This window comes from Trichosurus vulpecula, chromosome 7 (genome assembly GCF_011100635.1).
Source record: "Trichosurus vulpecula isolate mTriVul1 chromosome 7, mTriVul1.pri, whole genome shotgun sequence".
Lineage (NCBI taxonomy): Eukaryota > Metazoa > Chordata > Mammalia > Diprotodontia > Phalangeridae > Trichosurus > Trichosurus vulpecula.
This window is the reverse complement of record NC_050579.1, coordinates 62,009,602-62,023,668: the sequence shown is the minus strand read 5'-3', so window position 1 is coordinate 62,023,668 and position 14,067 is coordinate 62,009,602. Positions and strand designations below refer to the sequence as shown.

The window sequence follows — 14,067 nt, the reverse complement described above, 5'->3', positions numbered from 1 at the left end:
TACTCAGTTCATCTGATCTTCTCCAATAGATTGCCTCCTCTATTATCCCTTCCTTCTCACTAATCTTCAGTCTCTTCCTGTTTACTGTATCCTTTTTTCCTGCCTACAAACATGTCTATGTCTCCCCAATCCTCAAGAAACCACTTGAGCCATCTATCTGTGATAGTTATTGTCCCATATCTCCTCTCTTTTGTGGTTAAACTCCTTGAGAAAGCCAGCTACAGTAGGTGCCTCTACTACTTTTCCTCTCATTTAAAAAAATTTTTTTAGTCATGACTTCTGACCTCATCATTTAACTGAAACCATTCTCTCCAAAAGTTACATATGATATCTTAATTGCCAGGTATCATGGCCTTTTCTCAACCCTTTTCCTTCTGGACCTCTTAGCCAACCTTTCTCACAATCTCCTCCAGAATACTTCTTACTTTTTCTGTTTTTGTGACACTACTTTCTTCTGATTCTCCTCCTTTATGCCAACTGCTCCCTCTTGCTCTCCTTTGCTGGATCTTCATCCAGATCATGCCCACTAACCATGAGTTTCCCCCAATACTCTGTCCTGGGTCCCTCCCTCCCATTGTACTATTGTATTTGGTGATCTCATCAGCTCTCATGGTTTCAGTCATCATCTTTCTGCAGATAATTCTCACATCTGTTTATCCAACTTTAATCTTTAGATTCGTATGTTCAGCTGCTTACTGGACATCTAAAACTGGATGTTTTGTAGACATCTTCAACTCAATATATTCAAAATAGAACTCACTCTCTTTCCCTCCCAAATCCTCCTCTCTTCTGAATTTTTCTATTAGTGTTGAGAGTACCTTGGTATCCCAGTCTCACAACTCAGGTGTCATCTTTGACTCCTTACTCTTCATCCCCATCTATCGCCAGGTCCTGTGGATTCTACCTTTGTAACGTCTCTGACCAGTGAGTTGATTTGTTTTGTTTAACTTATTTTGTTGTAAGGGAAGGTATTATTTCGAGAAGGGTATAGTCATTAGGAAGTTAAGAGATAAAGAAAAATTCATCAGTAAAACATTTTAAAAAATAAAAAAGAGAGACTTAGTGTTCTCAGGACAAAGTGCCAGTACTACTTTGTCAGGGATATCATGTTCATTTTTCAGTAACACATTTTAGAAGGACATTGATAAGCTGGAGAACATCCAAAAGAGGGCAGTCAGGATCATGGGATCATAGATTTAGAGCTGGCAGGGACTTTAGATATCATCTAATACAACTAACCTCATTTTTTATTGACTCACAGTTTGTGAGTTTGTAATTCGTGTTTGGTATAAGGTGGTACTAGTAAGTTATTTCAGTTTATGTCTCTTTGATTATTAGAGATGTAAAACATTTTTAAAATGGTTAGTAATAATTTTTGTTTCCTCTTGAAAACTGCATATTTCTAATATTTGACCATTTATTCATCATGGACTGGGAGCTGCCACTATGAGTTTTCAGATAGCTCCTTGCATATTTTAGTTTTCAAATTTTTATGTCATATTTGCCATATTTTCCAAGTCTGGTTTTTCTTTTAGTTACTCGTTTGTTACACAGAAACCAATTTTTTCAAGGATATTTAGACAGGCATCAGATCTGTTCCTTGCTGGTAACACCATTATAGAATCATAGATTTAAAACTAGAAGGAGCCATGGAGATCTAGTTCAGCCTTTTTATTTTTTGGATGAGGAAACTGAAGCTTAAAAGTAGTCGCTAACTTGTCGGTCTCACAGGTCCCTCCAAATCCAGCAGTCCTTCTACCACACCATGCCATTCTTTTATTAGTTTCTATTTTTTATAGGTTTACCAAGCACTAATATTTTCTGTACATTTGGTTAAATGTTCAGACAGTTTAAATATGAGATAAATTGAGAGAGACCCAGTGGACTTAAATGACTTGCCCAAGGTCACACAGTGGCATTGTTGAGATTCTTGTAAGTATGGAGTGAACTGGATGGTCTCTGACATCCCTTTTAATTGAGATTCTTTGTAGGGGTCAGATGAGTCACTACATGTAGGGTGACCATCCTTGCTTAGAAGTTATCCACTGGGATAAGCTCTGTTAAGCTAGTCCTGTTTTTCTTAACTCTTTTTCCTATATCTATTTAAACCAAAGATTCCCTCCACACTCCCCCTCCCCCACTCCATTTTTCTTTCTTAAGGTCTGAGAGCAACATCAGATACTTTCATTGGATTAGAGGACGGTTATTTGGTCCTTAGATGGGGTAGAAAAGAGACCAGCAGCCGTTTGTACAGGTTGTGATGTATAAAGGTAAACTGGTCACATGGCGAGTAAGATATAAAAACTGGACAGTCTTGAGTGCTTTACTGGTATTCCCCACAAAGCAAAGAAAGCCTCCATCAAGTTGGGTGGAACAAACCGGTATAGTAAACTTGCCATATCAGTCAGATCAGAGATCCATTCTTATACTGCCTGTATATGAATACAATTAAAATGCAATTAAAATTTTTGGATGCTAAACCATTATCAGCTTGGAAAACTCCAGTGATGAAGTAAAATAGTAACAGCAGAGTTTAGTGGTTTAGAAGCACTTGTTATAGTAGTTATTAAATCATCATTGCCTTTACAATCATATAAAGTATCTTGTATAAAAGTTGATTTGTTCTTAAGTACAACACTAATACACTTATGAACATAGCCACCTATAATTATTTCTGACAAAGAATGGTGAATAAAAATAATTGTAATTCAGACAGAATTTACCCATTAAGCTAGAGCACTGTTCTCAGACAAACATTTGTCACCCAGATGCCTGCTTAGAGAGTCCCATGGTTACAGATAAACCCTTTTACTCTGATCTCTTAAGAGATTCATGAGACATCAGTCTTCAGAGCTAGCTATATTTATGCACAGCTCAGGCTTACTATAGGTTGTTGTTTAACAATGGGACATCAAGCCAAGCATCTTGTATTCCTTTTGCAGAAATGCAGCTGAAGTGGAGCTGAAAGGGCCACAGATGCAAGAATTGGGGACCCATTTCTGAACCATTAAGCTGTGTCTGACATTGACCTCCTTTCATTAATAATAAAGAAGAATATTACAGCAGGAGCTTAGGATGTATTAACACCAACTTATTAATATACTAACTGGACCATGTTCTGAAAACAAGTCTACATATTAAAGGACTCGATCTGGACACAACAAATTTATTTCTTATTTTTCTCTACTGATAATGTGACTCAATGGAGGAAAGTGGTGTTTTGATAAGCATGAGAGAAGATCATTCTTTTCATGTCCGTTACAGGTAAGTCTCTTTCTTTAGAATATTTTTAAAAATATCGTTATTGAAATAACAGATTTCTTCAAATTAAACTTAAATTAAAAGTAATCTGGACTTATAATTAGTATCTAATGTTAATCTTGGATTTACTAATACTAATTATAATAAGGTATAATGTATCATAGCTTTTCTATAGGTATATGTCAGTGGAAGCTAATATAAACTCGAGTATTAAAAATAGTTTGGTTCTCTGGAAAAGTTATAAAGAAGACTTTTGTAGTTGTTTTATAACTTACATGTTTCTAGCTATGAAAATAGAATTATTTCAAAGGCTTTTTTTCCTCAGAATAGGGGAAGTGTGCATCGTACATGTGATTTGACTGAATGGCTACAAGGCTATTTTGTCCTTCTTAAGACTTGATATTGGAAGCATAATTCCAGTTAGAAAGCTATTCTAATAGCATTAATTGCTAATGTTTTTCTTTTTAACCATATGATTTAAAATAGTAATGCATTAATCAGTGGTGCTTTGTGGTAGAACTGGCATTTATTAGAGGGCTAACCTAATTTTTAAAAATTAAGTAATTTTGTGCATTCAGCTGAAAAATTAACCTCCCATCTATCTATAGAACTACATTTCATTTAACAGTAAATTAGTGTAGTATAATTTGTGAGACTATTTATGCATTCTAGTCACATTTTGGGGCAGTTGTTTGTTTACAGTTTCAATGCTTTTTCCATTTGGTAACAGATCCTAAATGTACATATTGGAATAGCATTTCAGTTTATTGTAGTATTGGGAATTTGCACATAACCACAAATTTCCTTTTTTGTTTTCCAAAAATAGATTTTTCTTAAAACTTCTAGCTCCTATACAGTGCATTGGTATGGATATAGCCTGTACTCATCTCCAAAATTTCACTCGTATAAAACCTGAAAATACTTGATAATTGATGTTAACTTGCATACATATGAAATATGTATATAATATTTTTCCTTTTCAAAGAGATCACATGTTGAGGGTATGGCCTATATTCTGGGGCAGCCTATATTAATACAAATGAAATAACTGTTAAACATTGAAACTTTATGAATACATGTTAGAACATCTTGTTATTACTGTTGTTCAGTTATTTCAGTTGTGTCTGACTCTCTGTGACCCCATTTGGGGCTTTCTTGGTAAAGATACTGGAGTGATTTACCATTTTCTTCTTCAGCTCATTTTACAGATGAAGAAACTGAAGCAAACAAGGTTAAGTGACTTGCTGAGAGTTACACAGCTAATAAATGACTGAGGCCAGATTTGAATTCAGGAAGATGAGTCTTCCTGACTCCAGGCCCAGCACTCTACCCACTGTACCACCTAGCTACCCTATTAAAGCATCTAGTATTATATAAAATCTCTAGTTCAGCAAACACTTTACTAAGCACTTACTAGGTGGAACCCACTGTCCTAGGTACTACTCATGCAAATTTGGAAAAAAACAAAACAAAACCAAAAACCAGTCCTTGCTCACAGGGATTTATAGTCTAATGGGGGAGGGGCTGTGCTTTTCTAGCAATACGATGTAAGATAAAATTAAGAGCAAAAATGAGATCCAATTAATGTACTTTAAGAAAATTTGAGGGAAAAGTTACTTAGGCAAAAATTAGTTGAAAAGCTACCTTGAAAGGTGGAGCTAGATGTTAGAGTAATAAGTAGGAAGCAGTACCTCTGAGAACCCCTCCACGAAACTCTACCAAACAGATAAAGAAAATGCACCAGACTTAATAATTTTGGGGATATCTAGAAAAGTCATAGGAGGTCATTTGTCCAGCTTACTTTGACTTAGGGAGACAGATGCGAGGTCTTAGGGACAATGGGAACAATGTTGGGCCAGGAAATTGCTGCAAGAGGAGCAATTTAGTGCCCAGGGAAAGGCTATGCATCAAGGCAAGAGGAGGCCCTAAGCCAGAGGTTCCCAAACTTATTTGGCTTACCGCCCCCTTTTCAAAATAAAAAATTACTCAGTGCCCCAGTGGAAATCCACTTTTTTAACCCTTTAATGGTTTTTTACAAACTTGCATCATTTCAAAAAATATATAAAAATTTTTAAAGATGCATCTTAAATTTAATAACATTGTAAATTTGTGTGTTTTTTTTCCTGCATTGAAATTTTGATGATGCAATATTGCATCACGTAACCATATAGTATCGTATTGTAAACCAGCCATTACGTACATGTATTCCTTTCAATGCGTGCTAGACTTCTGGCTTGCCTCTCAACACTTGCTTGTTAAGACCTGCCGGCAGACCTGACCACTGATCAGTTATAACTTGCATTTTATATGTTTATTTAGAAAATAATATAATAGCTGACTTTTAACTCTGTTACATGACAGATGAAACATGTATGAACCACTACCCCCTTATTTTTATTCAGTGGCCCCCAGTTACACCCCGGGCTACTGCCACTCCTCTGTGTCCCACCCTCAGTGTTTCAGCACCCCCCCAGGAGGCAGTATCAACCACTTTGAGAATCTATATGGCCTAGGCTTGTACTGAGCACACTGTAATGGATACAGTCCCAAAGTGGCAGCTTTGTTGTACACTGCTGAGTTCTCAGTCACAGGTACAGGGTAGACTGAGAAGGGGCCCTGTGTGGGTGGTGATATTCCCAGCTCGTTCTTGTTGTTGTTGATGATGATCTTTCATTCTTGAAGAGATAGGGGGGCCCTGGGTAGTGTACCGAGAAAGTAAGTTCAGAAGTGAGCAGCAGCTGTTTGGCTCAGATTCCAAAAGCAGAGAGGGGTCTTAGTCCCAGCATGTCACCTAAATTGCAGAGGCATCACCATGGCAGAAATCCCAGACCAAAAGGGACCATACAATTCTGCCCCTCTGAACCAACAGATCTCTTCAGCTGTCTGATAGTAGCTGAGTCTCACAGAGGTCTATTGTTGCTCAGAGCCAAACCCAGGTCAGGAACCTGTAGAGCTCGGACCCCGGGGTACAGCAAGAACCCTAGATCAGATTACTTTGGGAGCACTGAAAGCTTGCAGGTCCCTGGCCTGTTCCTGAGATTCTGGAATTACACAATACTCAGTACCCCAAGAAAACAGTAATAGGACCAGACCTTCCCTCCAAAAGTATTGCAGAGCCCAGCCCGAATCCAGGTATAAAATCAGGAAGTAGGCTGGAAGAATGAACAGAAATAAAGAGAATCCCTCCACGAGGAGCTGTTATGGTAGCAAGGAAACTCAAAACAAACCCAGAAGAAGAGAATGATTCTAAAACATCTACAAGCAAAATATCAGATAAAACACAATTTAGGCAAAAATTCTTAGAATTCCTAGAAAAGATGAAACAAGAGTTTTTAAAAGTTTTGAAATTTTTTATAGATGAAATGAGAGTGCTTGAAGAAAAAAAAATTTAAAAAGATAGGAGAGCTATGGAAGAAAGAATTAGAAAAGTAATTAACTGCCTGGCACAAGAGTTACAAAACCTTGCCCAAGCAACATAGAATGAAAATTTGAATGGACCCAATAAAGCCAGTGTCTCCATGAGACAGCAAGAAAGATTAAAACAAAGTCAAGAGACTGAAACTACAGAAGAAAAGCCCTGGAAAGAGAGAATGGAGATGGGTGTGAGGATTTTGTTGCAAGCCTGTAGAGGGCAGTGGAAAAGGGGATGCTAAGTTAGCACAGGGTAGGTGTCAGTTCATATGTTTGTTTTTGAAAGAATGTCTTTATTTAATATTAGTCAACTGTAAAACTAACCAGACCATAGATATTTCATATTTCTTAGTTTAAGGGATAGAAACGATATAGAATAAAATGTTGCTGAGTCATTTCAGGTGTGTCTGATGCTTCAAGACCCCATTTGGGTTTTTTTGGGCGAAGTTCCTGGAGTGGTTTTCCATTTTCTTCTCCAGCTCATTTTACAGATGAAACTGAGGCAAACAGGGTTAAGTAATTTTGCCCAGGGTCACATGGCTAATAATTGTCTGAAGTCAGATTTGAACTCAGGAAGATAAGTCTTCCTGACTTCAGTTCCAGCATTGTAGATATTGTGCCACTTAACTGAGCTTCCCAGAAACAAAATAGAAGCATTGTATGACAGAAAGCAAAAATAAAAATATGAACTTTTGGTCAGTCATTAAAGAACTATGTTTAGGCTATAATTTATGGGAAGCCTTTCTCTTTGCTATTATTTTATTTAAAATTTTTATATCAGTATTTATTAGAGAAATTGATCTATAGTTTTTTTTCTCTGTTTTTGATATTTCTGGTTTAGGTGTCACCGTAAAAAGAATTTGGTAGGACTCCTTTGCCTGTTTTTCTGTATAATTTATATAGTGTTGGAATTAATTGTTCTTTAAATGTTTGGTAGAATTCACTTGTGAATCCATCTGGCCCTGGGGATTTTTTCTTAGGGGGCTCATGGATGGATTGTTCAATTTTTTTCCTAAGTATTCTATTTGCTCTTTTGTTAATCTGGGCAATTTATATTTTTGTAAATATTCATCCATTTTGTTTAGATTGACAAATTTTTGGCATGTAATTAGGCAAAATAGTTCCTAATAATTGCTTTAATTTCCTCTTCATTGGTGGTGAATTTACCATTTTCATTTTTGATACTGGTAGTTTGGTTTTCTCTTTATTTAAAATCAAATTAACCAATGGTTTATCTTTTGTACTCCCATAAAACACAACTCCTAATTTAATTTATTAGTTCAGTGGTTTTCTTACTTTCAGTTTTATTCATCTCTCCTTTGATTTTTAGGAGTTCCAATTTGGTACTGAATTGGAGATTTCTAATTTGTTCTTCTTCGAGCTTTTTTAATTGTTTGTCCAATGAATTGATCTGCTCTTTCTCTATTTTATTAATGTAAGCATTTAGAGATAAAGATTTTCCCATAAGTACGGCTTTGTTTGCAGCCCATAAATTTTGCTGTGTTGTTTCATTGTTATCATTCTCTTTAATGAAATTATTGTTTCTGTGATTTATTCTCAGGAAGTCTTTCTCAGTCCCTCTTAATTCTAGTCCTGTGGTTGATTTCCTTTTTAGAGTGATTTCTGTGATTCATTGTACATATAATTTCAAATTTTAATTACCTATTTGACCATTAGGTAACACCATGAAGGACTTGAAAACATTTATAAAATGTTACATTTTGTACCCATTTGGAAGAGAGGAAATAAATGACATCAGAAAGGAAATAATAGGCTTGTAAATTTCTTGCTTTCATGTCATATGAATTCAATTTAATCCCGTAAACCTTTAAGTGCCTCCAGTATAATATACAAGACACTGAAATGCTTTCCAAGATGATTTTTTTCCCGTTAGGAAATACTCATATGCCATTTTGCACAGTTTTCAGTGTTGGTGATGTATAACTCAGTAGTTCATAAATTCTAAAGATTAGACTATTTAAATTGGTTGAATTATTTGAAACTACAAAATTCTGTTTATGGAATCTTTGTCTTTTTCTACATGGGAAGCTTTCTTGACTGCAGACTGCAGATACACACAGTGCTGAATTTCCTTCCATAAACAAGGAAACTGAGACCCAGAGAGTAGATAGGATTTGTCTAAGTCATTCAGGAAATATCATCATTAGGATTTGAACCCAAGTGTTCTGAACCCAAATCTAATGTGCTTTCTACCATATTATATATCTCCTTATAGGATTCATAGCTCAAAGGTCCCCTAGTTTATTTAGTCCAGTCCCTTCATTTTGCAGATGGAGAAACTAAAAACCAAGAGAAGTAAAGTGAAAGTTACACCTATAGTAATACTTAACTCCAGGTTGTCCGATTCCTAGTGCATTACTTTTAAGAATTTAAGAGAAGGAGAGAAGGTAAAGGCAGGAAGGTAGTTTAGAGAAGAAGTGATGAGGGCCTGGACTAGAGAGATGTGGTGTGAACAGAGATGAGACAGATGCAAGAAGTATTGAAGAGGTGGAATCTATAAGACTTGATAACTAGATATTGGTGGAAGGGAGGGGTAAGTGAAAGGGAAAAGTCAATGACGATTACTAAGTTATGATAGAATGGTGGTGCCCTCAATTGAAAAATGAAAGTTAGGAGGGCAGAATGAATTTACAGGGAAAGACAAGTTCTGCACTGGATATGTTGAATTTGAAATGTCCACTTGAAGGTGTCAGACTGTTGAAGATGAGGATTTGAAGCTCAAGAGAGACAAGGGATGCATATGTTGTTTGATGTTATCTATTTAGAGATGATAGTTGAATCAAAAAGAACTGATAAGATCAGTGAATATCAAATAGAAGAGGAGAGAGCTTGGAAGAGAGCCCTAAGTTATATCCATGCCTGGGGTGAGGGTTAGGAAGTACAAAATGGATAATAAACTTACAAAGGAGACCAAGTAAATTGGTCCAACAAGTAGAGGGAAAAAAAACATGATAGAGCAGTATTATGGAAAGAGGGTGGTGCAGTGGATAGAGCACTGGGCCTGGAGTCAGGAACACCCAAGTTTGAATCCAGCCTCACATACTTACTAACTGTATGACTCTGGGCAAGTCACTTTAACCTGTGTTTGCTTCAGTTTCCTTAACTGGAAAATGGGGATAAAAATAACACCTACCTCCCAGGGTTGTTGTGAGGATCAAATGTAAAGCATCCAGCACAGAGCTTGGCCCACAGTAGGTGCTATATAAGTGCTAGCTATTATTAAGGTTATTATTAATATTATTATTAAAAACCCAGGGAGGAGAGAGGGTGGCTAGCAGATACTGTAGAGAGGTCAAGAGGGATGAAAATTTGGCAAAAGTAATTGTGTTTGACAATAAAGAGATCATTAGATATATATTATATATATGACCTTATAGCAATTTCAATTGTGATAACATAATCCAAATTGAAAAGATTTACACAAGTGAGTAGGAGGATAAAAAGTGGAGACAAGGAGGTAGACAGCTTTTTTTCTAGGAGTTTGAATAAAATGGAGCAGTGCTAAAGGACAGTGATTGTTTGAGGGAACAGTAGGATCAAGTGAAGGGTTTTTGAGGCAAGCAGTAAGGAAAAAGCAATCCTAAAGTTGAAATGAACCTTAAATGTCATCTGGTCCAGTCCTTGCCCAGTTGTATGTGGATATCTTCCATAGCATCCCTGACATATAGTTATTCAGCTTTCCTCTTGAACACCAGTGATGGTCTATTCACCAACTACTTCAAAAGATAGCTTTCCATTTAGAAACAGTTCTAATTGTTGTTAAAGCTTATCCTTTTATTTGGAGATGAATCAGCTTCCATGTAACTTGGACTCATTGATTCTAGGTCTGTCACTTAGAATTTTGCAAGATTGTATTGAAGAAAAGGGCTCTGGACACTAGGATTAATGCCAAAACAGGACATACATGGAGGGGGAGGGGGGTAAGAGGAATAGAGAGAGTTGAGAGTACAGACAGAAATATTGAAAAGAAATTCAGTGTTTTGCCAACAGTGTAAAATAGAACATACCTCTTTCTGAACCTGTGGTATATGTGTCTCTGAGATTTAGTTACCTTTGATGTTTAGTTCATGTCTTTTTTTTTTCCTGGAGGGGGCAAGGCTAGGCAATTGGGGTTTGCCCAAGGTCACAAAGATAGTAAAATGTGTCAAGTGTCTGAGGCTGGATTTGAACTCAGGTCCTCCTGACTCTAGGGTTGGGGCTTTACTCACTGCGCCACCTAGTTGCCCCCTAGTTCATGTCTTTTGTTAATGAAGTACGATGAACACAAACAAGAAGCTGAGAAAGTTAACTTTTTAAAAATGGGAGGTAATAGATGATTAACAAGAAATGGAAAATTAAAGACTATATGGAGAGATGGGTAAAGATTGATATTAAAAGAGCACCAAATAACATTGGCAGAGTTGTGGAAAGACAAACAGGCACACTAATACACTGTTGGTAGAACTGTGAGTTGGGACTGCCATTCTGAAAAACAATGTAATTATTCCAAGAAAATGACTAAAATGTCCATACTTTTTGACCCAGAGATCCCACTGCTAGGCATTTGCCTCAAGGAGGTAAAGGATGGAAAGGGGTCCTGTAAACAAACCAAAACATTTTTAGCAGTACTTTTTGCTAATTGCAGAGAACTAGAAACAAAGTAAATATTCATTGATTGGGGGATGGCTAAACATGAGTGTGGCACATGAATACGATGGAATATTACTTTGAATATGAAGTATACAGAACTTGTATGAGCTGAGGTAAAGTAAATAGAAACAGAAAACAATATATACAATCACAAAAACACTGTTCAGTGGAAAGAACAAAAAATCACAATTGAACTTTATTTGTAATGGTCAGGTTTAGTTTGTAAGAACTGAGAAAAAGTGCCTTTCTCCTTTCTTTGCAGAAATGGGGAACTGTGGATATCAAGCTATACTTATACCATTTAATTCAGTTAATATTTTGCTTAGTTTTGCTAAACTTTTTACCTTTTAAAAAATTCTTGTTTTATAAGAGATTATTCTCTGATGGAAGAAGAGAGAAGGATATATTTGAAATTGAAAGTAGCAAAAACAAAATATATCAATAAAAATCATAGAACAAAAATGGACTAGAATAAATTCTCAGTACACTAGTATGTAACTTAAAATATGAATAGAAGGTTGAGAAGCAGAGGTTATTATTAGGTGCTTTTTTTAAAAAAAGAAAAGAGGAAACATTTTGGCAAGGCAAGCAACATTGTTTTTAGAGTGTTTAGAAAATCACTTTCTTTGACATACACAAGTTAAATGCATTACTCTCAGAAACAGTAGTTATGAAAAATAAAAGGAAATTTACCCAATTTGTGTCTTATTATTTTATGTACTTTGCTTTGTACTTGGTCTCTAAGTGAAGTAATGTAATTCTCTAGCTGATAACTGAGGGACTATGAAATTACTTTCTGTGTACATATTTAATGACATTAAAAAATTCATAAACTGACCAGCCTCCACTACCTGTTGTTAATTGTGTTCTGGGAGTTTAAGCTTGACTGTGGTGCTGAAGCTACAATGAGAGTGTTGCAACTATAATGAAACTGTTTATTGTAGAGCAGAATTTTATATAAGGTAGCACTTGGACTTTGTCTAAGGAACACTTGCTGAAGTTACTGAAGAACTTTGTTATAAGGTCTTGTAAAATCAAGTATGTTTTTTTCCAAACCCATCATTTCATATATAAATAATATTTAAAATTGAAGCATTTAATTATCATAAAAATCAGCCCAAGGTAGGGATTCAGGGATTGATTTTGATATTTGATTTGTGAGAAATCATCCATCATGAAAGCACTGGTAAACTCATTTTAAAGCTATGCAAAGTTATGTTTAAGTTCATAACAAAAAGAAAAACCCCAACAACAATACTTTTTGGAAACTTCATGCAAGAAAACCCTTTTTTTCTGACCAAATTTGTGATTTTATTTAGAGGAAAAACTCCTGTTGAGGGAGAAACCCAGGGATACAGGAATCCTGAGACTAAAGCAGATCAACAACTATTTTGACAGATTTACCTTGGTTGGGGGGAGAAGGAGGGAAACAAGGGACAGAAAGGACTGAGCATTTATTAAGCTCATACTATGTCCTAGGCACTGTGCTAAGCACTTTAAAAATATCTCATTTGATCCTCACAACCCTGTGAGGTAGGTACTATTATTATCCTAATTCTACAGTTGAGGAAATTGAGGCAGATGGTAGTTAAGTAATTTGCCTATGGTCATAAAGCCAGAGGTATCTAAGAATGGACTTGAAATATTTCCCTCTTTCTAGGCCCAGCACTCGAGCCACTCAATATACTGTGCCACCTAGCTGCCTCAGCCTAGCAAAATAATGGAGTGCTGTATGCTTAGAGAACTTAATACTCTACAGATATTTGTACCATTGCTGCAATACCTCTGATACTTTTACTTGCTACCAATTGTTCAGCCATGGATCTCCTATAGTGATTCACTGGCCTTTGAGATGATCCGTTTCTTTTCTGCCAAGCTAAGGTCTTCTGATTATCTCTATTTTCTCTCTGCTAGACTGCTCTCTTATGAACTTAGCTACAGCAGCAAGGGAATCATAACTTTAGGTCCATTTTAGCTCTTTGCTGATCTTATACCCCCAGTCAGCAACACACCTAGCCAGCTAACTAGAGAAGCCCTTAGGCATTTAAGTCTGTCTTTTAAACTTTTTCTTTTCTGCTATTTGGACTCCCTTGGTCAATGTATGTCCTAAGAAAACTCCTTTCATGTCCCATCATACCCTGGCTACTTGCCTGTATCCCTGCAAATCATCCCATAAACTCTACTTGAAACTGCAGAAGAGCTATGGTGAAGAAATTATTTTCAGTCTCTGTCATGCACTTAGTTATTGCCAGCCCTACATGCATATTACAAGACTAAAGAGATTTGATGCAATGTATAATCTGTATTGGATTGCTTACCATCTCAGGGAGTGGGGTAGGGAAGGAAGGGAGGGAAGAATAGAATTTGGAACTCGGAACTTAAAAAAAAAGTTTAAAAATTATTTTAACCTATAATTGGGAAAATATAAAATATTTTTAAAAAGAATGACTTAAAAAAAAAAGATTTGGTGCAGCTGGCTACATTTTCTCTATCCCCATTTCCAAACCCTAGTAAGCAAATCCCTGTGGAGCTGGAGACATTAGAGGTCACCTAGTCTAACCTTTTATTTTTTATCAGTGAAGGAACTGAAGTCTAGAGAGGTTGTGACTTGCCCAAGGTCACAGGTGGTGTATGACAGAACAGGTATTTGAATCCAGGTTCTCTTACTTCAGATCCTTAGTACTGTTTACTCTTGACAAATCACTATACTTCCTATATGTAGTTCTTTAGTGATTAGGAGCATTT

General features: G+C 36.2%; 1 protein-coding gene across 1 annotated transcript in view; it reads left to right on the top strand.

Moving 5' to 3' along the window:
• GPSM2 (G protein signaling modulator 2) overlaps positions 1 to 14,067 on the top strand; it is a 58,178-nt gene that overhangs the window by 13,205 nt on the left and 30,906 nt on the right. The window contains exon 2 of the mRNA XM_036767228.1: positions 2,943 to 3,264. Within this exon, the coding sequence (XP_036623123.1) occupies positions 3,203 to 3,264 (62 nt within the window). The 5' untranslated portion in view covers positions 2,943 to 3,202. The remainder of the gene's footprint in view (positions 1 to 2,942; positions 3,265 to 14,067) is intronic.